We start from the raw sequence: 27,315 nt of genomic DNA, 5'->3' as shown, positions 1-27,315 counted from the left end.
ATTACGCTGAATATACACGAGGAAAGGTGTTGGTTCTACTGACGACAAAAACGTGCACGCACACAGCCAGCCACTCACTCACACGCGCGCAAACAGTATGCGCCCTATCAGTGCGCGCACACGCCGGCGCACGTGCAGTAAACGTTGCGAGGGTCTCATCAATAATGCATCGCCACCTCATGTTTATGCAATCTTATAGCGGGTAAAACGGCGGCCGACGCAAAGCTGGCGCGCGTTGGATGCATATGCGGCGCGTTACAAGCATCGTGTCACAGACGCAGCTCGGACCTTCCAGTTCAAATCGTTTCCACCTGTCGAGAAAGAGATTAAGATAATAAAACAGTCCTCAGCACATACCTGTTAAAGCACACTTTCTTTGATTCTGGTTTACGCGGGCTTGAAGGGCTTCATCATAACACCGCACTAAGGAAATAAAACTGTAGCTGAGGCGATATGCAGATTAAGGGCTCCCGCTGAATGCAGGAGCATTTATTATTCATCAATCACTCATGTTTATGCAGATGGAGGTATACGGAAACACTGGTGGGGGTTGAGCGGCTCCGTCTAAACGCGCCGTGTCATTCAATTTCTGTTATGCTCTGCATGCAGGGAATAGACGATCACGGCACGCAGCGGCTCGGTTATTCTGGGGGGTTTTCATCCAGGGTGGTGGGTGGTAGGGTTGAGTATGGCCGGGTAGAAGGCCCACAATGTGCAAAGCAATGGAGGCCTGGATAAACGTCCTTTAGGCTTTATTATTTGATTGACTGACCCTGTTCATGTGTAGTTTTTTGTATAGGGGTCTAGGCAAGTTCTGAGGACTTTGGGCCCAGTCTGACCTTTGTTGGGTGGTCTGGGGGATCCTGGCACCATATTTCCATTCATGTCTAAACCCTCAAAATAATGTTGAGATTATAATGAATTGTCATGTAAACAATATTAGTAGTTGTTAGTAATTAGTAGTGAGTGCAGAATAGGTCACAACTGCTACCACATTCATTGTCGAGAGTTGAAAAACAGTTCTTAAATTCATTTATGTTAACTTGTGTACAATACCTGAAGTTCTATTTCATGCTATATGCCAGAGGAACATAATATACTTTAAGATTTTATAAGATATAAGATAAGATTTTAATTTACAATTTTATTTGCTGTTTTAAATTGTCTTTTAATTCCTGCATTTTATTTCACTTTATTGTATGAAATGTTATGATGTGAAGCACTTTGAGTCTGCCTTGTGTATGAAAAGCGCTATACAAATAAAATTTCCAGCTGCAACATAATAATAAATGCATTAATAATAATAATACATTTACATAATTTGTATTATAGTGTGAAATGAGTAGCCCCTTCTGATAGGGGGTGGCCACTTCAAGTGAAAATGACATAAGGACTTGACATGCTGTTGTGTTCGAACTACAATGTCCTCGAACTGGGCCCTGACAGAAAAAGTTTGGGAACCAATAGTCTGACATTCATTTGACTCTTTTACGACATACGACATATATTACCTTTTAATACATAGATATCATGACATAGTATTTTACCACCATACAATTTCGCACTATATCATATATATATATATTTTTATTTATTTATTTTATTTTATTTTATTTATTTATTTAATTATATATATATATATATATATATATATATATATATATATATATATATATATATATATATATATATATATATATATATATATATATAGGGAAAGATAATAATTATATATATATATATATATATATATATATATATATATATATATATATAATTATTATCTTTCCCTATTCCCATTACTTTGAGATTTATGGCATATATCAGGGTAAAAGCCTACAATTAAATATTTATTTTTGCGCCGTGCATCATGAATTACGGTAATCTACGTCATCAGAAGGAGACAACGTGACGAGGGGAGATGCGACACGCATCGGACTGTTATTGCTGGTGCGTGTGTTTCTCAGACAGGCGATTTTGAAGTTTCACGAGCAATTGAAGAGGCTGTTCTTACACAAATAAAGTATGTTAATTGATACAAGCGCAAACGAGAAAACGCCAACTCGACCTTGCCTCTCGTGCTCCGTAACGTTTCTGTTCTTGTCCGTTTACTTACAGAAGCAGCCATGTTTCACAAAAGTTCACAGGGAAAATACTGGATTTTTGGAGGCGAAGACGACCTTGAGCAGAAGAGGTACCAGGCCAACCAGAAATCCCGTAAGAAGATACTAGAGAGTGGGAAGGTACGTTGGGACGTTACATACAAATGATACCGCAAAGTAACAGAACAAGCACCAAAGGGCGATTGTGTGACGGTGTACTTGACCTCGTCCCTCCTGTCCGCCTCAATAAGCCCGCAGTGAGCGAGTCCAAGTTGTTGGAACGACACGAGGAAGACGTTATATTCCGACACTATGAAAAGAGGATGGTCGACTTCTGCAATGCCTTCAAACCTGTGATGCCCAAGTCCGTTGTGGTATGTGGGGCTTTTTTCTTCTTCTGTGTGGGAACAATCATGTAAACAGAACTGTATACAGTAAAAAAAAAAGGAAGGAAGGAAGGAAGGAAAAAAAAAGCTCCACATCCGGGTACTATGGCATGTCTGACCTACATGCGTGTCACCTGTGCAGGGTACAGCTATCATGTACTTCAGAAGATTCTACCTGAACAACTCCACTATGGAGTACCACCCTAGGATCATCATGTGAGTACACACGGGTTTGGGGGCGAAAATGAGTGTTTATTTTGAGTGAATGACTAAAAGCTAAATGCTGTGTAAATTGCGTCCGCACCTTCCTATTGCAGGCTGACTTGTGCATACCTGTCTTGCAAAGTGGACGAGTTCAACGTTTCCAGCACCCAGTTTGTGGGCAACCTTCTGCAGGAGACCCCGGCAGGGCAGGAAATGGTTCTGGAACAGATCCTGGAGTACGAGCTGCTCCTCATCCAACAACTCAACTTCCACCTGGTGGTCCACACCCCCTACCGACCAATGGAGGGCCTGCTTATTGACCTCAAGGTAGGGCGGCTCCAGCTGCAATCGTTACTCTCGCACTCGTAATCCAATTTGTCCTGTATCAACAGATGATATCCTTTTCATAAATTGCATCCAACAGACGAGGTTCCCCACGCTGGAGAACCCAGAATCCCTGAGGAAGAATGCCGACGACTTTCTGACACAGGCAGCCATGACGGACGCAGGTCTGCTGTTTCCCCCCTCGCAGATCGCTCTAACAGCTATACTGAACAGCGCCTCGAGGGCCGGCCTCAGCATGGAGAGGTGCTCATGTTAAATCAAGTTTGTTGTCTGCCAATTTAGGATTTAGAAAAGTAGTTTAAGTAATTTAGTTACAACAAAACATTTGACAATCATGTGACATTACCTTATTTGTGTAGCAATTAAAAGAATGTTCCTCCAGACAAGGAAACAAGGCACTCAAACTGAAATTACACTGAAGAAAAAAAGTTTAGTTTATAAATGAAAGCCTTCCCTTTGTATTTTTAATAAGCTACCTGACTGAATGTCTGCAACTGAAAGAAGACAAAGAGACCCTATCAAAGATGTATGAGTCTATGAGACGTGAGTACCCTGCACCTTGATTTGACGCCACAAGATGGAGATGTAGATTCACTGCAATTTATGTAGCACTGAAGAAATCATGAGATTAAAGTTTTCTGTGTTTATCCAGGGATGAAAACCCTCCTTAAGAAGTACGAACTTCCTAAACCAGAGGATGTGAATGCTTGCAAAAAGAAGTTGGAAAGGATTCATGCTGAATTTTCCAGTACAAGCAAGTAAGGAAATGAAGTCCCTTGTGTGTTTTCCAATGATCAGAGGGAACAACATCTTGTCACGGCATACACTGCAATTTCAAAACTAAGAATGTGTAGCTTTGTGGATATCAGACACCAAATACAATGTTCTTTAAACCAGTCCTTATATTGGGACAGAACCATTGTAGTGTTATCTTGCGCATGGTTTTAATTTCAATTTGAAGTGTGTATGAGTACGCTTTTGTAATCGGAAGCCATTCAAGATGTCTGTTGTTATACATAGTAACAGTTTTATTTTAGCCAGGTTGTCGTATCTAAGATGCAAAAGGTTCAAGGTTCATTATCAGGTAGAAAAATAAAAAGGAACAAATCAGCTGTATGAAATACAGAAAGGAAGTACAACAGCACGCCACATTCCCACCTACATCATTCATGCTCCGCAGCACAGCTGATATTGGTGGCGCTGATGAGGTCACCAGCTGTCTTGTAACACTTGGTGAGGTCCGTGGTATCATTAAGTGCAACTACAGTAAACAGTTTGGTAAACTCTTGAGCTATGACAGGCACAGATTCAGACTCTGCAGCGGCGTGAGTCATCAGGAGGCACACAGGGCCGACCCCTTATGACCGTGAAGCGGATAAATCTGTGCATGGCATGACTTCTCAGGATGAAGCTATATGAAAATAGTCGGTGCAGAAGTGTTCTGAAAAGCCCCCCTGTGAGGTCAGGAGAGCGAGAGAGGGACTGCAAATGCAAAAAAGCTTTTGTTTACACCCAAAGGCTTGGAGGTGTGGCGTTCAGGTGACGCTCCTCAGAGCAGCATATATAGATGTGTAGGTCCACACACACAATAGCAGGATCCATTGAGGATAAACACATGCACGGGACAGGTTACAGATATCTCCTACAAACTTACAGCCTAGCTTTCAGTGCTGTTCAGCTACATGGTACACAAGCCTAAGTATATATTATCAACAAACAAAGCAGCTTATAAAAGTCTAACAAGTGGTTCCGGTGCTACGCGGCAGTTCGTACAATGTCGTTTAGGGTTTGAAGAAAGACCTCGTGGAAAATACGGGTGGAGTGGAGGGAGTTAAGGCTCGTGTCATCTTGGAGAGAGGTGCTGTGTTTAAGTTCCCTGATGACGGCAGAAAACGCTACTCGAATGCTTTGGGACGCCCCCCCGCAAGTCTCGTCCAAGGAAAGTAGCAGCTGTCAGGGCGCCACACGCGTCAATAAAGCGTAACCGGGGCAACAGGGAAGTGGCAGGAAATCAACTCTTCAGGGTTTTAGTCGACGAAACTTCTCGTCAAAGTGTCATCGGTTCAACACACAGCGTCTGAAGCATTGTGGGACGGGGCTTTGGAAGGACGGTGTTCCGATATGCAGCGCGTGGTTTCCCACAGAGAACAGCCGTAGAGCGTTTGGACTGCCGGAGATGTAGGCCACATGCTTTCTAGATACAAACTGCTGGAAGTCTTCGGTGGGGCAGCTGGCGGGGGGGAGCGAGGACTCGCTTCAGCTGGCAGGTTGAGAGGTCCGACTACCACACTGTGTAAAAACTCACATTACCTGGATGGCAGCAGCCAATGACATGATGGTGCACTCTGTCCTGTAAGTAAATAAAGTGGACAGGTTTGAAAGAGGCCCACTTAATGTTTCTTAATTCAAACGCTTCGAGTGTGTACATGTTCATTCATGGGGTGAACTAGTCTAAATGAAGTGACAAGGAGGGTGAGGGGGAGACTACATCTACACAATGGCGATCATGGAGATGTCGTTGAAACCATGTGACTTTCTTGTATGCACTCGTTAACCAACAGTTAGGCCAGACAGATCTGTTTCTGAAATAGTAAAATCTCTTTTGTATTGCAGCAAACGGAAGAGAGGATACGAAGAAGACAGTCACTTAGCAAAAGAACCCCGTTTAACAGAAGAGGTGGGAGCGCATTGTGCTTTACATGCCGACTTAGTTAAGGAACATATTTTAAACCTCTTGTTTGTCTTTGTTGCAGGAATGGACTGACGAAGACTTGCTATGAGCATTTACCACAAAATGGTTTGGGATTTAAAGATATTATTCTAGTATACCAACAGTTTATTCCAGTAGTAAACTGTCCAGATTGGAGGACCGTGTCGTTAGAGAAAATACACGGAGAGTCAAAGACAGTTTGCATAAGTGTACATGTCATATTTACTTTTTATAAACACATTCAATACTTTGGTTTGCCTTTGTTCTGCAGTATGAATAAAGCTATTTTTCTACACTTGGTGTCCTATTTCTGCAGAATAAGATTATTCATTATACTTGCATACGTTAATCTTCCTTTTTCAGGGGACAATGAACGACTCCATAATCTACTTTACAAAAACTGTTTAATAAGTGCATGCATGTCTGATACAATCTGTACTATTGCTGCTGTAAACACTTTACTTGGTTTCTCTGATTACGAGTCTTGTCCGGCATTGAAGTTACAAAAAAAAGATCAGATAATCAAAATAACTGATATAATCTGAGGAAAAAAATTCAGCTCATTTCACTTATATACTCATGATTCCAGCAAGAGAATTTATTCTTAATATAAAATAACCGTACTTTTCAGAAAAACTGTTTCAATCTTGAAAACAAAAACAGACAGATTCTAGTTTCAGCACTGAATACTGTCACAACCTTAAAATAAAATCAGTCAATTACAGTATAAAAAGCTTTATCGCTCATAATCCAGTTACAAGAAAAGGGGTCAGAGAGAACTAGCTAAGTCTGTTTCCTCATATTGAAGGAGGTACACTTTGGCAACCTGTGCTGTCAGAACACATCGTGGGTACAGAGTAATATTTGGCCCTCGTGATGAAGGGAATGAACTGTACCCGAGTCAGCGTTGTGAATAGTTTGATGGTTTGGTGCCTCCAGCTCTCCTGCAGGTCGCTTTTTGGTTTTAAATATCTTTTTAGATACTGCGTCGGTTGTTTCATAGCTCTCTTGAGGTGAATGGGACAAAAATGGCATGTGGAAGGGGACGGGGGGGACGGGCAGGACAACTGGAGGAGGAAATGATGGAGGGGTTGCCATGGCGATGAGGGTAGAGCATGCTAGGGTCTCCTCTGGGCTGCACTCCGGTGGAGGAGACTTGACGGGAGGATGGGAGGATGAGGAGTGCAGAACTACCTGTTGCTGTTGGACATGGCATACTGAGTCTGCTTCTGCTGGAGGAGCTCAGTGATGGCCAGCAGCTTTTTCAACACGTGCTGCAGAGAGGGGGGGAGGGAGGAACAGGAGTTAGATGAAGCTTCTGAAACAGGACAGCAGACAAAAGGGTCGGCCTCTGACCTGCTGGGCTCCCCTCTCGTTGCTCAGCGTCCGGAGCTCGCCCGAGTGCGTGGCACAGACCTCGTGCAGCGCCGCCAGGTCCCTGGAGAGATCCGTCCTAAAGTGCTCTGTGGCTTCAGGGAGGTCAGGGACGTTCTGCGTACAGCACAGTGGACACTTTGCTAAGCTCATGAAGTTTGGTCAGCTGGCAGGGTTGCATTAAGAGACCTTTGATGACTTGATGAAAGAAAGCGACTCACCCCCAACTCATCCAGAAACATGATCATCCGGTGTTTGTTGTTTTTGATGAAAGGGTTCACACCCTCCATATAAGGTTCCTGTTTCAGGAAGGGGAAACAGAAAACATTTTATCTTGCTACGTAAGACAAACTAAACAGTAGGTGCATCAGTGGACCTTTGATGTAAGGATTTGTTGGTCCCATGGACAAATGGCCACTACAATTACTAATGCAAATGACTACGTTAATGTCCAGCCCCTGATATTTCTTCTAGCGCATAATCCATACCTTAGCACCGAACTCCACCAGGTTGGCCAAGTTCTGGACAGACTTGGCCACCAGTGTGAGGGTCCTGCCTGCTGCTGAGGATGGAGGGTCTGCAAGAAGAGACGCACATTGAAACATGTCACATGGCGTACGGTTGGGGTTCGGCTGGCTTGTTTTGACGGACGCTCACCGGCTATGATGTTGAACAGTCTGGGGTTGAGGATGGCGGGACAGATCAGCCTTAGAAAGACAAAGCCACTGGAGGAGGGATGATACGTTAGAATCAATGAGAACAAACGTTTTATTACTAATAGACAGTTAACACAGACTAAACTAATAGGTTTCCAAAATGGATAATTTTTGGTTCTCTACCTTACGACTCTCGTCCTCATGGTGGTGTTAGTTGGCCATTTCTCCTGCACAGACTTCTGCAGACAGCCATAGATGAACCTCAAAGTCCTGAATGGGTCACAAAAAAACAAAACAAAGACTGAATATTCTGGTTCATGATCTTCCCACGGTACAACGCCGTGTGAGCACATGGGGGTTCATGCTTACGGTGGGAGAATCTCAGCAGCCATGAAGATCTTCTCCACCAGTTCAGACAGGATGTTGAGGAGATGAGCCAGGTTCAGGTTCACATCCTCATTTTTTTCCAGTTTTGAAGGGTTCAGCTTAAAAGCAAAAACGGAGGGAGGTAAGAGACAAAACTGACAAAAATTAAATTCACAATGCATGATTGTGAACCATAACATAATAATTATCCTATTTGACAGTAACATGCATTACATGTTGTAAATTGTGTGTGTTGGGTCAGCCACTAGTAAATGCCTTTTTGATATTTCTTATTAATAACACCAGAGAAGTGAAGAAAACAAAAGGTCGTCCTCATTAGGCTCACGCACCACTGAGCCCTCAGCCACGCTGATGCCGCGTCACGGAGAGGCCGAGCACAGCAGCGTGTAAAAGAGATCCCTTCGTAGGTCTTTACCTCGCACGACTGCTTGCTCTCCATGATCTTGAGGATGGTGTCTTTGAGAGCGTGGTGGACAAAGGGCGTGGCCGTGGCCTTCATGTACTGCTCCATCAGGGTGCTGGCCAGCGTGGTCGCTCGGAATAATGTCGTGGCTTCGTCTGGTGGTGGAGAACAGGAAGTTTGTGAGTTGAGTGTGTGGGCGCATGCCGTTTTTAAGCTAAAGTGACGAACGAACAAACAAACGTGCTGAACCCTGTGAAAACACTGCAGACTACATTATCATTTCATCCAGCATTAATAATGAAAGTGATTTGCATGCAGATCCATATGCTCGTCACTACTGACCTTCCACGTTGATCTCTCTGTCGTTGAGTGTCCTGAGGAGAGGGGCTTCAGCCTTCTCATGTCTAAAGATCCGCAGGAGGAGGCTTGCCAGTAAAGTGCGGTCCTGACCACACACGTGGGCCAGAGCGTAGATGACATGGAACTCTTTCTGCAAGATCATCTGCAGAGGACGCACAACGATGACGTCACAGTTATTTCCAAGGGGAGAGAGGCCGACAGTTAATGGACAAAAATCAAACCACTTCTCTGCGGTTCAGACCTCTTTGAACTCGCTGTACTCCTCTTCAGGCATGATCTTCTCCATGGAGTAGCGGGCACGTACGCGTAGAGAGCCGGGCTCGATGCCCTTCAGAGGCACGTGAGAACTGAGAGGGAACCACTCATCGATCATCTGGCCCTTCTGCAGACGGTTCAGCTGGCAACGCATGAACACTGTGAGAGAGACAGAGACACGTGGAGTAACACATAAGGACATAAGGCCAGGCAAGGCAATTTTATTTGTATAGCGCTTTTCAAACACAAGGCAGACTCAAAGTGCTTCATAAGAGGAATGCAGAGACGTACAGTGATCATATTTGGTTTTATATATATATATATGTACTTACAGATGTCACTTTCTTTGCTCTTTTTTGTTTTGTTGCTCAGGCTGATTTCAAATCGGTTTATTTCACTCGACAGATCACTGAAAAGAAGACCAACACATTTTATTATTCTATAAATAAGGAAAGAAAATGGGATTCATTCTAAGCAAGAGGGGTTGCTTAAATTGTGAGGATGGGACAATACAGAAGAGCTGTAGACGAATCAAACGTGGAACAAGGGACTCACTCAAAGATGAACTCTTCGGTGAAGACGGGGTTCTGCCCCTCCCTGGGGTGCGTTTTAGCCACCTGGACGCTGTTCAGGTAGATGTTACAGTAGGGGCTGTTAAAATACTTCACTGGCAGCTTGTGGGCCTCCTCCACATACAGCACCAGGCTGCTCACCTGAGAGAAGACAAAGTTAAAAAACAATCCACACATGGAACACACGTTTGCATAACATGATATTTTTATGAAATGGTTTATGGTAGATTATCAGTGTTTTCATTTTTTCAGAGAGAAAATAAGGCATTATTTTCCTTTTATTGACCATCAGAGTATGAACATATATAATTAATGGATTCTCACTCAATTACTTCCTTCTTACTTACGCCTGCGCCTCTTGACACATGTCACTGTCTTGTATTGTATTGTATGTGATCATGTCAAAATAAATCTTATGAATTAAACAAAATATATATAATGGATTTCCAGGCATGAAGCCTTAAATCCAGCACTGTGACAAAAGGTGACATTGTCTTTTGCTATATTAAAAAAGTGCACTGATTCAGATTTGGAAATTGAGAGCTCACAAGCATTATTGAAGTGTGACCGTGTTACAGCTGGGAACAATTTAAATGAATAGCTAACTTTACTTTTTTTATTGGTGAACTTCGGATGATTACCGTTTTTACCGGCTCGATAGATTTTATCATCTACTGTTTCTACTTCGTCTTCACGAATGTGTACCTGTCGAAGCCTTTTGTTGGAAGTCGGCTGAGTAGTTTTCCTCAAGTTACTGCAGAAAGTGTGAAGGCATTTCATCCAATCCTGGAGAAAGACAGAACACGGTCAGAACATTTGGAAAGCCCAGTGCACATGAGCTCCCAACACTGTAAACTGCCCACACATTTCATAAAAAACAAAAAGCAGCGGATCTTTGTCACACACCCACACAGAGTTTGCGTTTACCACTATAGCAAACTATCTGATGAACAACCAGCTCAAGCTGCAACGATATTCTCGTTTTCTACAGGAGCAGTTCCCATTGTTGAGTCATTTAGAGACAGAAGACAAATTGATGTATTTTGGACCCAGAAATAAAATAGATGCGGATCCTTCCCAGACAGTTCTCAGTGCTTCCATTACCTGTGCTTGCTCTGGAGACTCCCCTGCAAAGTAGAATATGTACTGTTCCTCACTAAAGTGCTGCACAACCACCTGGAAACAGTGAGGCCTGAAATAAAAGAGAGCAGACAGAAGAGTTTTTATTGGTACAAGATCATGTTAAAGAAATGTGGTGCGCTCACTGCCAACTTTACTGAATCAGACCAAAGCAAATGCTTAAAACATCTCACCTGCCAAAAAGACTGTCATGCACACCGTACACAGAGCACACGCTTAGGTCGATGAGCCCTTTGGGTTTGGTGGCTCTCTTTTCGCTCTCAAAGTAGATGAGCTGGGCGTCGTTACCCTCCAGGATAAAGTAAAGGTTCTTCCATCTTTTGCCTTTTCCTGACAGTGATTGGAAGCATTCAAAGTTTTTAACAATTATCGTTTTAGATCCGGATTGACAAGAACACAAGACAAGAGGGGAGTTAGTATTCAGGATGTTACAAGAGGCTACTCCTTACTAAGCCAGATGTCAAACATACCTTTGTTGAACTGGAGGTAGCCTTTCTTCACGATGTTTTTGTAGAAAGCGTCTTTTGTTTTCCGTCTGATAGTGTTATAAATTTCTCTCCCATCTACTGTGTCGCTAAGAACTTGTTCCTGGTGCTACAGTAAAACCAAAAAGCAGAATAAGCAATCGCGCAACCATCAAATATTTCCACTAAGTGCTTCCATCAGTATTTGAAAACATTGCATGGCAATAAACATGTAACAACATGTGATCACTCAATTCCTTTCAATCCCCTTTAATCGTCAAACGTTATTCTGGTAAGTCAAACATAGCGTCCAACGGGATCAATAATGCTGGAATACATTTGCACCTACCTGCACTGACACTGGCTCTTTCAGGTTGTAGCCCTCAACAATCTGTTCTTTCTTGTAATGGTCGATGATGTCATCAACACTGCCAGTTAGAGAGAGCAAAACAAGATCCAGCATATCAGTTATAGGATGTCAAAAGACACTTTGGACGCCAGCTACAACTTCAAAAATTCTACAATTAGCGTTGAATGGCTTTGAAGATGTTGTAACAGCTGCTGAAGACGACGCCAAACTCACCTGTTGTAGTACCTACCCCCCATCATGTACTGATTGTTGGGAGTGGGGGAGATCTTAAACCTTTGGATGTTTTCATTGGTGCGAAAAAAGAGGGAGTAGTCGCCAGGTGTGTTGTCCGATGGTCGGACGAGGAAACTGCACACCTGTCCAACTATGAAATGAGTGGTGGCAAAAGAATCCGATATAGTGACAAAGAGAAAAGGTTTTTGTGCTCAGCAATGGATTTTGACAAATGGACTTTGTCAAATATGTTCATAGTGTATTTGTGACAACTTGAAGGCATCATAGCGTAGCTAGTGATTAGGAATGAAAGGCAAAGAGGAAGAGGAATGCTACCTGTCATCAGCAGGTTGTAGGCCTCTTGCTTGGTGATCTTTCCATGATACCAGCTGTTCAGGGCATCGACAATACAATCTTATTATTATGACAGGATGTTGCTGGTAGTGACTCATAGTGAGCACAATGTGCTCTCAGGCCATTCTTACAGACAAATCTACCCTGGTTGTATGAATGGAGGCTAACAAAGAGGCTTAACTGACTGGAGTAGATAATATCCTGCTGACTAACAAGTGCAGCATCAGAGGATCGCTTCTAATGAGAAAAGTGGGCATGTGAACTTTTACATTGTGCTTCAGAGTGAATTCAATGCAACACAACTCACGCTTTTCCCTCATGTGGATCCTCCTCCCGTCCCTGAAAAATATCAGAAACCGAAATCAAAACCGAAACCAATTTTGCTGTTGGTTGCTATGGTAATGTATTTATAATCCTCCATATAATTGTCTTTGATGAGTAAAGGTATATGGCCGTGATATCTTGTGCTGTACTTACCACCTCCTCCACTAGATCCTCCACAATGAGGCCCTGCTCTTCTGTGCGAACATTGGTCACCCACATCCAGCCATCATCCAGTTCATTGTGAACAATAAACATGTCCCCTTTCAGAAAGCTGAAGATACAAGAAAGTCAAAACGGGCATTAGGAAACATTCATCAGATTGGCAAAAATAAAGACTAAAAACATGTTATAATATGACTAAACCAATCTCCTTTGCAGGCATTAAAATCTGCATATTCTATGCGGTCTGTTTAGTGTCCATTGTAATATCAAAACACTACCAGCACACTGAAACATTTGTGTGTCAGTGCGGCCCGCCGGATGAATTGGCTATTGTGAGAATTACAAAAAGACATAAATTGCATTTCTATAAAAGTAGCTGCTATTCCTGAAAAGTCCACTGGGGGTCGCACTCTGTGAGTGAGCGCATGCGTTAGACCAGGGGGGCCAGGTCGCTCACTAGTGCCGGTAGATCACCTGCCATCGGGAGAAAAACGTCACCATGCGGTCGCTTCTGACTGGTGAAAGGCTACAAAACAGACCCCGACCAACAGGATTATCGTGTAGTCGTCACAAACGAATATATGAATCCGTCACACCGTTTGAAACATTAGAGTCGTAGCTACAATCTAGACTTATCCCTTTGAAAATACCCCAAACATAACTATGTTTTTGTTATGCCTGTATTTTCAGGCATTCCGCACATTTCAAAAGGTTTGAGTTTATTTCCTCACCAGTAACATATAAACTGATAAGTACACATCAGAAAACGCAAAATTGTCCATATAGCCAGAGTAGTTCCAGAGTAATTATACCTTTTATCATGGGTACGCCATTTTCGGAGCAGAGGCCAAAAAACAGGCTAGGGACCTTCCCCCCTGACAGACTTATGGCTGAGGCCGACTTCAGGCAGATGTTCATCAGATTTAGGTACTCAGGGACAGCTGGGATCATCAGTAAGTGTGCTTAGTGCACTTTAATGACAGGGGGGGGGACTGTTTTTCAATAACAATCGGATGATGTGCTTTCCATGCTGCCTGTGACGACCCCACCCGCCCTCACCCAAAAATCACTAAAAGGAATACTGTGCTGCTTAGGGAGCAATACAATCAAAGTAAAATGTTTTGAGCCCAGGGGATGATCGGGGATTGTCTGTGTCTCAGAGATTGCAGATCGTATTAACGAGAGTATTTGTAAGTGACTGGATGGATACGAACATTTTAGCATACAAGCATCACACAAGGGAGGTGAATGGTTCCAAATCAGAGCCCTACCTGATCTCGTCCGTATCTGGCACTTTGGTGTATGGAAGTATGGCTCGGACTCTCCTCCTGTCCTCCACAGGCTGTGGAAACACGCACACAAAGCAGAAACTCTCTTTCTCAGCCATGACCTTCAAAAGCCACATCCGTGTTAAATCCTCCAATTACTCCACAAAGTGTTCTACTAGTCCCTCTGGGAGATATTGCGCTCCACAAAAAAAAAAAAAATCTAATTAGTATTAACTTGAGCATTGCCTTAAACAGCTGTGTATACTGCCCGAAAGAAAAAGTAAAAGGGGAAACTACAAAACACTCCCTTGAAAATTGAGGCTGATTAAAGGAATCACGACTGACTTAAGTAACCACAAAGAGATAAAGATCCTCCAGTCACCTTTCAACTCTCCAACATTTAAATGAGGTTAAACTGCTTTTGGAGGAGAACACTTCTTGGCATTAAGATACGCTTTGCATTCCTTTTGTCAGTTATTTCATCCATTTAACATATATTAAAGTTTCTTATTTCCATATTTTTGGGGGGGTTCTCTGTATAAAGCCAATTTCAAGCAGCAAAAGGTGACTAATTCACCTAGTCAGACATTCCAGTGCTGAAAACAACAAGCTGCCGAGACCAAATTTATTGAACAATGATCTAGTTAAGCTTGGATGTTTTGGGGGGGTATTTTTTATTAGTTGCAAATCTGTTTTTTTGAGTATACAGAGGAAGATTATAGATGAAGTATTAAGCCCAACCTTTTATTATTGAAGAATACTATGATACTAGTATTTTCTGTAACTCGGCAATATTATTCCTGTTTACACCGGCGGGCGCATGCCGAGTGTACAGGGACAGTCATGTGATATAATGACTTATAAAGCATGGACGGAAGTAATATCTACAGAAATGCTGAAACAGTTGTGTGGAAGTGGATAGTTTGAATTTTAAAACAATTTCAAGAGAAACAAATTAGTGTGGATGTAGTCCTACAGATGAAAGACGCAGGAAATATTTAATAGTACGCCATTTCAGCTCAAATGTTATAGAATTAACCGACTGGGAGTATTGCACATTATTTATACAATGTGTTTTTTGCAATAATCATTTTGAACAAAACCTACTCGAATTGTCAAGGGAAAGCCTCAAAATTTACCAGAATTGCACTTTAACATGTAGTAGTACAGTACAGTACAGTACAGTCCTACCTCGGGGGGCGCCACTGGCGAGAGCAGTTTCTCTTCTTTTAGCAGGCAAGACACATAGCTGTAGTAACCGATCAGGTCCGACAGAGAAGAGAACCGTCGCCCACCAATGTAGTAGTCCCCACACATGGCGATTATCCTGTCGAGAGAAGGCACAACAAGGATAAAAGAAGCCAAAGTTGTTTGTAAAAACAGGCAGTAAAGAACATCGAACATGTCTACTCAGTCTCAATGGAAAGGGAAATATCCACGTACAAAACAAGGTTTTTTCATCAGATGGAATATGTCACGTATGAACAAAAACAGAACATCAAACTAAACTGTAGCATGATCTTTAAATGTCTGAAAATAGCAGGTATGTAATGGTAATGTGATAATAAGATGATTTCAGACAGTGAGCGAAAGGGAGATTGGGGCTGGTTCTCTGAATCCAACCATCGGACTCTTACTATGCCACGATAAAAGTTCTGCTCTAAACCATATCCCATTCCAAGGCCACTAATCCTACAGCTCATCAATTGAGTGGATCCTTTATTGATGCTGAACAAATGCAATTGTGTGATTACTCATTTGCTGCGTGCACAATCTAAGGACATTGACCTTTAAAAGTCTAGATGTCATACAATTTACCTTATGTTCGTAGTTCAATTAGAATCAATGAGATCATGTCTTTAAACTAAATCAAGTATGATGTCATTGTTATGCACTTTGTGGAGGAAATGTTTAAGTTTTTTTTCCTTTTTAAAGAACATATATTTGAACTAAGAGGTCGCACAATGTACTAAATAGATACGCGCCAGTGAAGGACTTTCATCACAGGCCCATATTAAGTCTTTAAGTCCTTACAGTGGGAATTGACACATACGACGGAATGCTAAACCCTGGTGGGGGAGGTGAGGGGGGCCCTTAGCACGCCGTAGCATTCTTATGGATCTAAAACACTTTTTTACACCCCATCTTCAAGTAGACAAAACATATGACAGAGTATTATGGGACTCTTTAGAATAATGATGAGTTGTGTTTGATACTCAGGGAGGGTCTTCCTCTTAACACTTAAAGAGACATTTATGGAAAGCTTTATTTTCAAACTTCCTTACAAGGTTCTTGTTCCCTCTTTGTAACATACACATCAAATGTACTTTAAAATGACCACTTAAAAAAACGTTCGATAAAAGCTTCAATAAATGTAATTTCCTTCACTGTAGTAGTGCTCTGCCGGGGGTTTAAGTCACGGTCGTACTGGAGAACATATAAGCTTTTATTTCTCAACATTTTCTTGCACTTGACAATAGTTCTGTAGATCAAAATAGCATTGATAAGAAATGGACCCAGTTTTCTGTCCATTGATCTCCTCAAAGCCGCAGACAGGGACTTCAAACGTGCCCTCAGAGTTTTTTAAGTTACCTGGCTTTTCAGTAGAGTTTTAAACTCCTTTGTTTGGGGTTATTGTTTAGACAAGTGTGCTTCTGCACTCTACTTCTTGATTATTGGTCCGCCCACAGTCACACCACACATGCAGAGTCATGGCTTACAACAGAAATGAGAAATTATGTTTGCATAAGTGGAAGCAAGACTATAAACACATTGTCTAAATGTCGGTTTCACAAATGGGTTGAGAAACCACTTCAAACCTAAACATTTTCAATTCAGTATCAACTGACCACCATTTGTTCACATTTGTGATACTTGTGTCTATCGGCCCTTTTGGTTAGCATGTAATGCATAACTTCTGTACCCTGTATCCTAATCTTCTACTTAGGTGGCACGCTGCCGGCTTAGTGTGACATGCCACGTTGTGTTATAGTTCACCTACTATAGGTGGGTCAAATAAAGCAACGCACATGTTCTTCCTAAAAAGGCACAGAGCGGAGACTACTCCGTTTCTGCTCGCCGCATGCACTCTTTCGTACCTGAAATGGTTGACCCCATTGGTCACGCTGAGGAAAGACAGGACAAAGGAACCGGGCCGGCGGTCGCTCTCCCTGATGAGGTAGCTGCCGGGGTTCCGGGCCTGCCGCAGCCGCTCCTCAGCGATGGTTCGGTCTAGCTTGCCATGGTACCACCTGCGATGGAAAGATGGGATGGAAAGCATTAGGAAGGTGTGTCAGTTCAAACTACAGTCAGAGATTTGTTGATAAAGATGTATGTATAGCTGGGAGGAATAACTGAAAATGGTAGCACCTCAAAAAATTGATCCATATTTCCATATGCATTAAAACAATATTTATTCCAATGGACGACGTAATTTCTGTTAAATGTATCGGAATGAAGATAAAAGAACCCACTTAAAACCATTACAATTGTGGAAATACAAACAACCTCCTGAGGTCAAAATAATAAGTTCATGAGATTTGTTTTGCCCAACAGACTTCAGAAACAAAGGCCAACCCAGAATACGTTAGATAAAATAACAGGACACAGATCCCGCATCTATCTAACAATATAGAATAACAAGAGTATTCTGAGTTCTTACGTTTATTTTCAAGAAATAAAAAATGTAAGTTCCATCAGCTTATCTGATGTCTTAAGACATGAAGACATGCACACATTGAACCTTGAGAGCATTGAGCTTTGGTCAAGTATTTTTTAAATAGATGGCATTTCTTTTTCACTTTCCAGCAGACCATTAACGGCTGCTGCTTTATGAATTAAACAGAAGCCTCAGGAACAACACTGGTTAAAATTTTAGGTGGTGAGGCTGAACTTGACTAGGGCTTGCCAGCAGGTGTAAAAAATTAACATGCTTTTCTAAATTGAGGCCAACGGTGTCTCTCGAACCGGAGAAGATGAATCGTTGTGTTGCAGTAGCTCTTTTCACAGGAGACCTAAAGGAATTCCCATATGGATCAGGGGAGCTGAAGGCCCGACCCGCAAAGAAATACCCGGAGAAGTCCACCATTACGAGTATGCAGGGGAAGCTTTGTGGAGCTGGGGGGGAGAGTTAAGGGTCTGTGAGGGGTCTTTGAGGGGGATTTGGGTGATAAGAGCATCGAAGAGGGCGACCGAGCGGGAGAGCTGAAAACTGAAACAGAAAAGGAAGACGACCACAAAAGATGAAAGGGAGAAAGAACCGCTATGAACCAAAGAAGCGAGTTTGAGTCAATAAGGCATTATATTTATAAGTTTATACTCTCACAAAAACATACAAATGACCCAATAAACACTATATAAAATGACCGCCACATCAAAGTCCCTTGATCACCAGTAAACATCCCAAAGGGGGCGGGCAGATCTCTGTACATTGGCCCCTCCCATAGTTTACTGTTAAAGCTCTTGCTTTGGGCGGACATGCAACTATTAACAGCCTGAATCCTGGTTGCACTACGGGCCTCAAACAAACAGGGAAAGAGATATTTTCAGGTCTTTCGTTGGGTTGGAGAATCAAGCAGGTGCCCACATCCTCCCAAACGTGTCTTAATCCTGTAGGGATAATCCGTATCAAGCACAATCTCTCCACTGGTTCACGTGCAGGACGAGGCTTGCTTTGTTGGTTTAACAAAATATTTGATATATATTGTATTCTGCTTTGTCTTGACGGCTGTACATGGTTTTCCATTCATTTAAAATACACAACATAGTCACCTCTAAAGCGCTAGTGACTGAACCGCAGGTTAGAATCAGATTTAAACATAGCGTTTTTACCTAATATTTACTATTATTATTATGTGCATTTATCTTTGCACTGTACATCCCACCCATACATTTGAGGGGAAAAAACGACATAGTCTAAAGTTTTTGTGCCATAGTGTTACATTCCTATATCACACCATCCATTATGGGATGTGAGAAAAAAAGAAAAGGCAGGAAGGGTGTTGCGGCAGGCTATTATGAGCATGAGCCCGGACAGCAGTGAAAGAACGCAGTGCTGCTGTCAGCTTGAGGAATGCGTCGGCATGTTGGTACATGAACAGCGAGCGGCGCGGCGACGCTCTGCGTCTCTCCTCTACGGACGCCCGGCTCGGGATGAGGCATCAGTCTCTCTGAAGACAGTTGGGTAAAAGTCAACAACAGCTTTCCTGAAACAGATGGATGGGTATTAATGCGTGCACTGGAGGCTCCTCGCATGTGGGGCATAACATGGTGTTTTTCCACAGTAACCAAGTCACAAATACATCCCTTTTACAACTACACCCACTTAGTCACTTCAGTGGGAGACAAGCACCACGGGCGATGCTTTCCGCAGTACCTGCATGCAAAGTGGCCTGTAAATTAACAACAATTAGCTGAGCCATGCATGAAAGTTAAGAACAATGTTTCTCCTCTGCTGCTGAAATTGAACATGCCCGAGCTTAGGTAGCTTGGGAAGGACGCCAGATCATGAGACTTTGGCCCCAGCAAGCACCACAGCACAAAATATAGTGTGTACAATACATATGGCTACATTCAAGAATGCCTTAAAGAATCACAGGAATCCTGATGAGACAGGACTGATTTGCTATTTGTAGATTAGGCCCGCAGGGTCGAGCCACTTAAACCGTCACTGTGGGTTTACTCAAAGTTTAAAGCTTTTGATTCGGAAAGAACAACCTGTGGCACCATGAAGCCAGGAAGCACAGAGGCAAAGACTTTTATCTAAGTTACAGAGTCAAACTACAGTAAAGATGACATTTTATAATTTGTAGATATACATTAGTTGTATTGAAAGATTTACGCAGTCTAATGTGTGCCTTAACTGCAGGAAAGAAAATACATGACGGCATACCGTGCATGTTCTAATTAGATAGAAAAACTGATAAAAAAGGAAATTTGTGTAAAGCAATATAAATGTGGCCTCATCAATAAACTGGAGGCTAAAGAGCATCATTGATGTGTTCCAGACAGCACCGCTGACGACTGCCTGTTTAAGTATTTTGTATACTTCCCATAGAAGGAATTACAGAATGACAACGATAAAGGAGACAATTACTGACCATAACAAATAGAAAGAGAACAGAAATCAAACCGTGTGAGGCAAGTTATTTTGAAAGGGACATAGAGTCCTCTGAAACGTTTGTGCTCCAAACGAGCACACCACATGATAGTTTACAGACAGAAATCACTGAAGCATGACTTGGGTCTGTTGGGTAGTACTTAATGATTTAAGTAAGCATTATGTATTCATTTTTTGGAATTAAAATGAATACCTACATTAACATTTGAGGTGAACAAAGAGCCAATCTTCTTTGTGTGCCGCTTCACTGTTTACGCGTGCTAGAAGAATCTCACTTTGGTTTGCTGGACTCGACTCGCTTGGGGGACAATCAGTCCACCAGGACCGTTCACAGTGACTTGAGTGAGTTGGACGTGATCTCTCGGTCAGTCCGCTTGTCCCTCGTTAAGCTCCCTTATGAACTCTTTGGCTTTGGCTCACGTCTCTTTTCTTCATCTTCTTCCCTCGCTCAATAGACGCAGCTGTACTCAAACATCTCCACAGACGTCCTGTCAGCCCTCGTCAGTTTCAAAATAAATGAAACATTGCATTACAGTGCTGCTCTGTGGAGATGCTGGCTTTTAAAAAAAAAAAAGGGGCCATTGAGTACAACTTGTTTTCTACATACAAAGTGAATGGCATGTAAACGCTGCACTAACAGTTCTAAAACAGAGCCACTACGCTCAATTAGTCTCACCTATTTCAGTGTGGTTACACATTTTTAGCATGAGACCTATGTGTGTCACACCTGTGAACTTGATTATCAGACAAATAAGGCACATTATGCATGAAAATAATAAACTACACACACATGATTTTTCCCTTTTAAAAGAATAGTATTTCTAACTACATTAAAATTCTAAATCTAAAATTAAAAATGAAGTTGATGAGCAGGAGTTGCCAGCACTTTGTTGGGGAGGCGGGGAGAAATGATGCCCCACTTACGCCGAGTTTGCTCTTTGCTGCATCTCCCTCCCGTCTCCTGTGGCCTCACAAGGTGAACCCACTCCACCGATACCGCTGGCCAGGGGAAAACGGCGAGCTCCAACGCGGAAAGCAGAGCAGAGGTAGTTCAAAATCCGTACGAGGCATCATGATGTGACCCTGCTGCTGCCCTGATACAGTCATCTCCCGTCTCCAGTGTCGATGCGCATAATCCAGGGAGGTAAGACGGACGCCAGGACACAGAGACGCATGTGCATGTAGTTAAGATATGTAATTTGAGGATAACTGGAAGAACCAGTCTTGTTCCGTTATCCTTCGCAGACTACTTCTGAAGAATTGGATTTTTCCAAAAAAAGCTAACTGGTCCGGGTGCGTTTGCTCCAAATGTATCCTGCTCTGGCGATCTCTTGCTCTTACCCTCCCCTCTTCCTCGCTCTCATAAAGCCACGCATCATGAGCATGTCGCCTATTGGTTTTTAAAGCAGTGGGACGGAAAGAGTAGGGAGTGGCATCTCTCTATATGAATACATATTCATGTGCTACCCGTAATCAAATAAGCAGAAGGCATCAGTGGAAATAAATACCACAAGCCTCTGATTTTAGAGGGTACTTTATAGACAGTTGGTGTTAACGATGCTGAAAGATTAAAACACACGTTAACCTGCTCCTCACTTTTCTCACTAGTTTTAACTCAACCCCAATTACTCTTTTAGTAAATGAACACCAGGGCTCGTAATGCAAACACAGTATGGGTTCATGCACCAATCAAGCAGCCAAATAACTGCAGTGTAAATTGTTCTCCTTTGACCATCTACTCATATAATGTACATATGGAGAGAGAAAGGCCCGAACCAAAGCCGACATCTCGGCGCTCCTGCTGTGAATCAGCGTCCCTGAAATAACACCATTCAGTGATAATAGGCTTCACTGTCATCTACCTGTACAATACAAAAAGGGAAACAAAATTCTGGCAACTAGCAATTAACGGCAGTAAAATATTTTACTTAACGTGTATATTTGGTACCGATTTTCAGTTTAAGATCAACTATAGCAGTGTGAAGTAAAGTTTTCATTGGCACAGCTTTGGTAAGATATGCAATTAGGACATCTGCATGTATGCTTTTCTATGCACCAATCTCTAAAAATGTTACATAGACAACAAATAAGTATTCAAATTGTGAGGGGGGGAGCTGGTAACCATGGTAGCATGTCTAAGGACCACTGGCCAAGGGTTTGAGGTGGGTTATGTGGCGGGCATCGGTGGAATAACTGTCACACACTTTTTAATGAAACTAATGAAATGACAGCAAACAAAGTGGGACACTAGCCCATTTTTTTTACAGAATGAATCAGTGAAATGCCGAATATGACAAACTCATATGCATGCCTTTAAATGTAGATCATCCTGACCGCGTCACACGGCTGGGGTTCGGTTGTTTGATTGACAGCTATCACACCAGACCAAACAAACTGTACAACCCGGGGAAAGCAATCACTTTTGTTTCTAACTAATCAAACAGGATAAGTGTGAAAGCGACCTAAGGTCTCACTTCCTGTCAAACTGAATGCGGTGAAACTTAGACCAACTTCCGTGAGACGGTCAGATTGTGCGTCTCAATAAAATGAAAACATGCAACAATAGCCGTCAGTTATGCTATTGTTAGGCCGCTCTGGTTTGAAATACTTTATTGCACTTGTTGTGCAGGAAGCCTGCCTGTTGCTATGGTGCATAACACTAACCTGGATCTGTAATATGTTCTATGCCAACACAACTTATTATTCAGCACACCCAAGTAATGTGGACTCATTCAAAAAAAGAATCCTAGGTATTGTCAAACACGACAAATGCTTTTGAAGGTCCTGTTAAGGCCACAATGAGTGGTTTAGGAGTCTTGAAAACAGGATGTAGGAGAGAAAAAGCGGCCAGTGTGGGTATTAGAAGGGCACAACAGGACGCTGGTAACATATTGTAAATGCATTGAAACCATAGGATTTATCCTTTAATATATGTATTATACAATTATATTGGATATAGTTACGATATGGTAGTTCTATCATATTCTGAATATATATTATATATTCATTCATATACTGAATTGTTTGAATAAGATATCCTTATTGTGTTAAACTGTTGGAATAAATAGTAAATATTTAACTGCAAAGTAATAACGTGTGTTTTTGCATTGAATCAAACTGGGATGGTCACTGAAACTGATTGGCTGCCCCTACCAAAAAAAAATCCAGCAGCCGCCACTGGATATGGTCCTTGTGCGGTTTCAGATTGCACTGTCCGGGCCTCCCCCAACAAAGGGCCATTAGGTAGTGTGGCTACTCAATTAGTGCTGCAGTTAGAGAGACGTGTCCGCAGCCAAGTGCTTAACTCAATCACACAGCCACTGTTCTTCAAATCCATCGTTTCCCCCCCACACCTACCACCGCCTCCCCGGGGAAACCTTTATAATTTTAAAATCCGCACTAATCTTCGTGGAAACTCAAAATCAACAACTAATTTCCCAACATTCTATTTGTTTAAGCTCATGCACTGGGGCGGAGGTTTCGAACACGCTGTGTTCGGGCCACCTGACCTCTCCAGTGTGGCCTCCTGGTTAAATTATCACCAGAGTGGAATTCTTCCGCATTGCTGCAGCCATTGTTCATGAATTAATGACTCTTGCACAGAGGTGTGAATGATTGGCACCACCGTCTTTTAAGTTTGGTCGGGCCGCTCTAACATTTTCCCTCTGCCGATGTGCCGAGTTTAGCTTTCACTGTCACAGTGGGACCACTTCCAACAGTGTGGAAGTTTTCCACCATCACTCTCACAACACGTACTTTGCAGACTACGAACATAACTCAAAGGAATACAAGATCAGCCGTGGAGCCCGATTACACAGCTAGCAACACAGCTGAAGGGACAGGGGGAAACTCAGCAACACTCAGGGTAGTCAGCTGTGAATAAAACAACCGTTACTGCAAGTGGTTTGTTTGGCACGGTTACATGCTATTACAGGCGGACTGAAAGACAAATGTTCACCACAACCACAACAACAAAATGGTCGTACTAGACATATACAATAATGAGATTCAAGGGAAGTTATTTTTATGCCATACATTTGGCAACATGCCTCCGTCCGTAAATATATCACACGTTTGCCTGAATTTTAAGATGTGTAAAACAGCACTGCTGGGTGACACAGTGATCTTACAAAGTATCAGAACGTCAGCCCCCGTCTATCACAGCGGATCAGTAACCATTACTGAAGGACGGACAGACCCTCGCCATATCTGGGCCATCATCACAAGGCGACGGCAGCCCCGTACGACTCCCCCGCCGAATGAAGGCTATCCGCCTGGCTGTGAGGCGAGCCGGCGTCTGGCCTCGCTCGTATCTCTATTGGCAAGTGTTCTCACGATGAGCACGCACATAACTGTGCAAACACGCGGCAATTGACCGAAATATTTTTGGATGGGATGTTTGGTGCATGCAATTGTCTTATAATAGACAAATAGTTGCCGATTGCGGAAATTAAGCAAGAATGAATGTTGTAGTCAACCATAAGCGCTTGGTATATTTCGTCACTATCCTTTAGCGGATTAAAAGGCCTCGCATGAACTTCAGTGCACACTTTCAAAACACATATTGGCAAAGAGCACACGAATAACTAAAAAAAAAAAGTGTGGTCCAACTTCCTTCACTACTACAAGCAATTCACCAAAACCACAACCACAATACAGAAACAAGGATTGTGTTGCATATGAACCTTTCACAACTAAATTGAGTATCTCAGATTAGGCAAGAATGAGAGAGGGGGAGCAGAGTCATTTGGACTACCACAAGCATGTGAAGTTATGTGTGTTAGTGACTGTAACGGAGAAATATCTGACTACCAGACACTCATTGTGAAACAAACTAGACCAACAAAAAAACAATGTCATCCATGCACAAGTGACAACCTGTCCACTGTCACACTGGCAAGAGCTAAAGGTGATAAACTGCAGTTCAAGTGCAAACGCGTGAAGAAGTCTGCTTTGGCAAAACTACTACTTCCACAGTAGTATTATATGTAAGATATTGTATTCAGTTGCTGGGGGGGTTGACATATGCTCCGTTTTAAGCTTGTTTTCACTTGTGAGCAGATGAGAGACCAAGCAAACAGTCTTCAATACTGTTGGCTGCATTTTGAATGGGGGTCAAACAACAAATCGAATTTACGTTGGCTGTTTAAACAACTGAATGTAGGATCAAATTCCACTTTCTGCTCCCAGTTCAACTCATATATAGTATATTAGATTAAAAGAAGAAGAAAAAAAGTTTGAGAATGTAAGACAACTAAGTTAATCAGTCTGGTTTGACGATCAGCACCGATGACAGGTGACACTATTACTCCTGCAGGAGTGAAATTCTGACCTCGCATAGATTACAGCTGGAAGGAAGTGGACACAAGTAGCACAGGACGCTGGTTTCCAGGTATAAATGACCCAGATGTATTTTACATTACCAGCGTACTTACTGGTTCGTAGGAGGTGCAGACAGTGGGAAGACCACTTCTTCTTCCTCGTATTCCGGTCCATCCTGCATGTCGCTCTCATCCACGGTGCCCGCGGGCGCCCCGCAACCCGGAGGGGGAGGAGGCGGCGGTGGCAGTGGGGGGAAGTCGGCGGGTCCATCCGGGCCTGTGCGCGTGGGTGAGATCCGACTAGCTGGACCCTCCGAAGTGGGAGAGTAGCAAACGCCGCCCGCGACGGTCCCTGAACTTGATCCCTGTGAGGGTGGATGTCCACCTCCTGCTCCGCCACTCCCTGCAGCGGAGAGCCCGGGTCCGGTCACATCCCCGCTAGGAAGCGGGTGGGTCGGAGTCATTTCGGGAAGCGAGCCTGAAAAGGGGTTCCAATTTGGGCGCGGGTTTTGTGCTGCTGGTTGTCCCAAATCGGGCACCCGCACTCGGCTCGGGTTGGTATGGTAGGTGAAAGGGGCCGTGTCCGGGCCTCCTCCGCCTGCCACCCCTGTCGTGACCAAGCCCGCATCCTCACTGCTGACCTCCGTCGCCATCATATTAGGGCAACGTGTAGCTGCGCGGGGGGAGTCCAGAAGGGAGCCCGCCCTTCCCCTCGGTTCTTACAAAACTCCTTCAGTGTTTACGCTCCTGGGAAAACAACAACACCCAAAGTTTTTCAAAAAGCGCTGTGCTAGCCAGCTAACGTTAGCCGACAAGCTAACTCCGCTCAGTTGGCCGCACTAGCGTTACCTCGCATTCGCTCGCGACGAGGCAGCCAAGCTAGCGCTAGCGGGACGGCTAGCAGCCTCGAGACACTTGAGGAGTTCTTGCTCGCTTATGTCTTCATTGTCTCCCGAGTTTAAAGTTCACACAAGCAACACCGTCTGGAAGTCAACATGTACAATTCACATGGAATATAAATTCACCAACATTTCCTGTTCATTAGTACGGACCCCCCCCCCCTCTCAGCAGAAGGCAGACCACTTGTCTGGGAGTGTTGTTTTATTGTTGTGTGTAACCCCCGTCTTTTTCCCGTGTTGTTGTTGTTGTTTTCTTCCCTCTTGAGTTTCTAGCCGTCTTGGGTAAAGTCCACCAGCGATCCAGCCTTATCGCCGAAATCCAGCTTGTTCCGCGCGAACTCCCATGTCGTAAAAGTAAATTATTATGTCGTTTTCGGAAGCTAAGTTCGCCTTAGTTTCTGGGTTTCAGCGCTGGTGGCTGCGCTGCTCTTTCTCCCCTCCCTCTCCCTCTCGCTCCCCTCTTCACTCACCCCCCAGACACGGCCAGTTGAACACAGAGCGGCTCCGGTTCAATCCATGATATCTTCATCTGCTCATCGGCGCTCTGACAACAAAGCTTGGGTGCCAATGGCTTTAATAATAATAATGATATTTGCTTTTATGAATGTCACACAGTACAAAAAGAGCTGTAGATTATAGATATTAAATCGATACATTAAAAGAAACCACTGTGGAGTGTCAGAAATCATGATGGACGCGTTCAGTACCTTCTGACGTTTCATAGATCAGACGATTGATCGCTAATGGAAATGGTCGTTAACTGCAGCCCTTCCAATAACTTCCCCTTTTTGGTTGATGAACATCCAAGCTTGTCATCTGGACAGACATCATTTAGTCTTCCTGGATGAAATATGCATAATGGTCTTGTGGAGCTTTTTAATTAGCACTTTGATATACTGCCGAAGACAGTGAATATCGCTCTGGCTTT

At 43.2% G+C, this 27,315-nt stretch overlaps 2 protein-coding genes across 3 annotated transcripts; one reads left to right on the top strand and one right to left on the bottom strand.

Annotated features, from left to right (window-relative positions):
- Positions 1-1,891: 1,891 nt before the first annotated feature.
- On the top strand, positions 1,892-6,042 carry ccnh (cyclin H). The gene is made up of 10 exons (XM_040195642.2): positions 1,892-2,023; positions 2,119-2,243; positions 2,354-2,476; positions 2,631-2,704; positions 2,806-3,019; positions 3,117-3,280; positions 3,510-3,580; positions 3,690-3,795; positions 5,651-5,714; positions 5,791-6,042. Exons 2-10 carry the CDS (start codon positions 2,127-2,129, stop codon positions 5,815-5,817), a joined length of 960 nt encoding a protein of 319 aa, XP_040051576.2. The 5' UTR covers positions 1,892-2,023; positions 2,119-2,126; the 3' UTR covers positions 5,818-6,042.
- LOC120830758 (ras GTPase-activating protein 1) lies at positions 4,045-27,080 on the bottom strand. 2 transcript variants are annotated; one of them, XM_040195639.2, is made up of 26 exons: positions 25,603-27,080; positions 17,148-17,300; positions 15,241-15,376; positions 14,053-14,123; positions 12,773-12,890; positions 12,603-12,634; positions 12,278-12,330; positions 11,942-12,092; positions 11,708-11,786; positions 11,365-11,488; positions 11,068-11,224; positions 10,859-10,946; positions 10,460-10,540; positions 9,738-9,895; positions 9,515-9,591; positions 9,169-9,341; positions 8,910-9,069; positions 8,580-8,722; positions 8,147-8,262; positions 7,961-8,047; positions 7,779-7,846; positions 7,610-7,698; positions 7,343-7,420; positions 7,104-7,238; positions 6,942-7,021; positions 4,045-5,387 (listed from the first exon to the last, which is right to left on the bottom strand). In XM_040195639.2, exons 1-26 carry the CDS (start codon positions 26,142-26,144, stop codon positions 5,339-5,341), a joined length of 3,198 nt encoding a protein of 1,065 aa, XP_040051573.2. In that variant the 5' UTR covers positions 26,145-27,080; the 3' UTR covers positions 4,045-5,338. The 2 variants fall into 2 exon arrangements, with proteins under 2 accessions (XP_040051573.2, XP_040051575.1); XM_040195641.2 differs by lacking the exon at positions 25,603-27,080 and adding an exon at positions 21,092-21,489.
- Positions 27,081-27,315: the final 235 nt, after the last annotated feature.

The sequence above is a fragment of the Gasterosteus aculeatus genome, chromosome 13 (assembly GCF_964276395.1).
Source record: "Gasterosteus aculeatus chromosome 13, fGasAcu3.hap1.1, whole genome shotgun sequence".
NCBI lineage: Eukaryota > Metazoa > Chordata > Actinopteri > Perciformes > Gasterosteidae > Gasterosteus > Gasterosteus aculeatus.
This window is presented reverse-complemented; position numbering and strand designations above follow the sequence as displayed.

Coding starts and splice junctions, on each gene's coding strand:
- ccnh (XM_040195642.2), top strand. CDS start 2,127: ATGTTTCACAAAAGTTCACAGGGAAAATACTGGATTTTTGGAGGCGAA. Junction 3,796..5,650: donor GAATTTTCCAGTACAAGCAA/GTAAGGAAATGA, acceptor TTTGTATTGCAG/CAAACGGAAGAGAGGATACG. Junction 5,715..5,790: donor AACCCCGTTTAACAGAAGAG/GTGGGAGCGCAT, acceptor TCTTTGTTGCAG/GAATGGACTGACGAAGACTT.
- LOC120830758 (XM_040195639.2), bottom strand. CDS start 26,144: ATGATGGCGACGGAGGTCAGCAGTGAGGATGCGGGCTTGGTCACGACA. Junction 15,377..17,147: donor AATGGGGTCAACCATTTCAG/GTACGAAAGAGT, acceptor TTCTCTCGACAG/GATAATCGCCATGTGTGGGG. Junction 11,489..11,707: donor AAGAGCCAGTGTCAGTGCAG/GTAGGTGCAAAT, acceptor GTTTTACTGTAG/CACCAGGAACAAGTTCTTAG.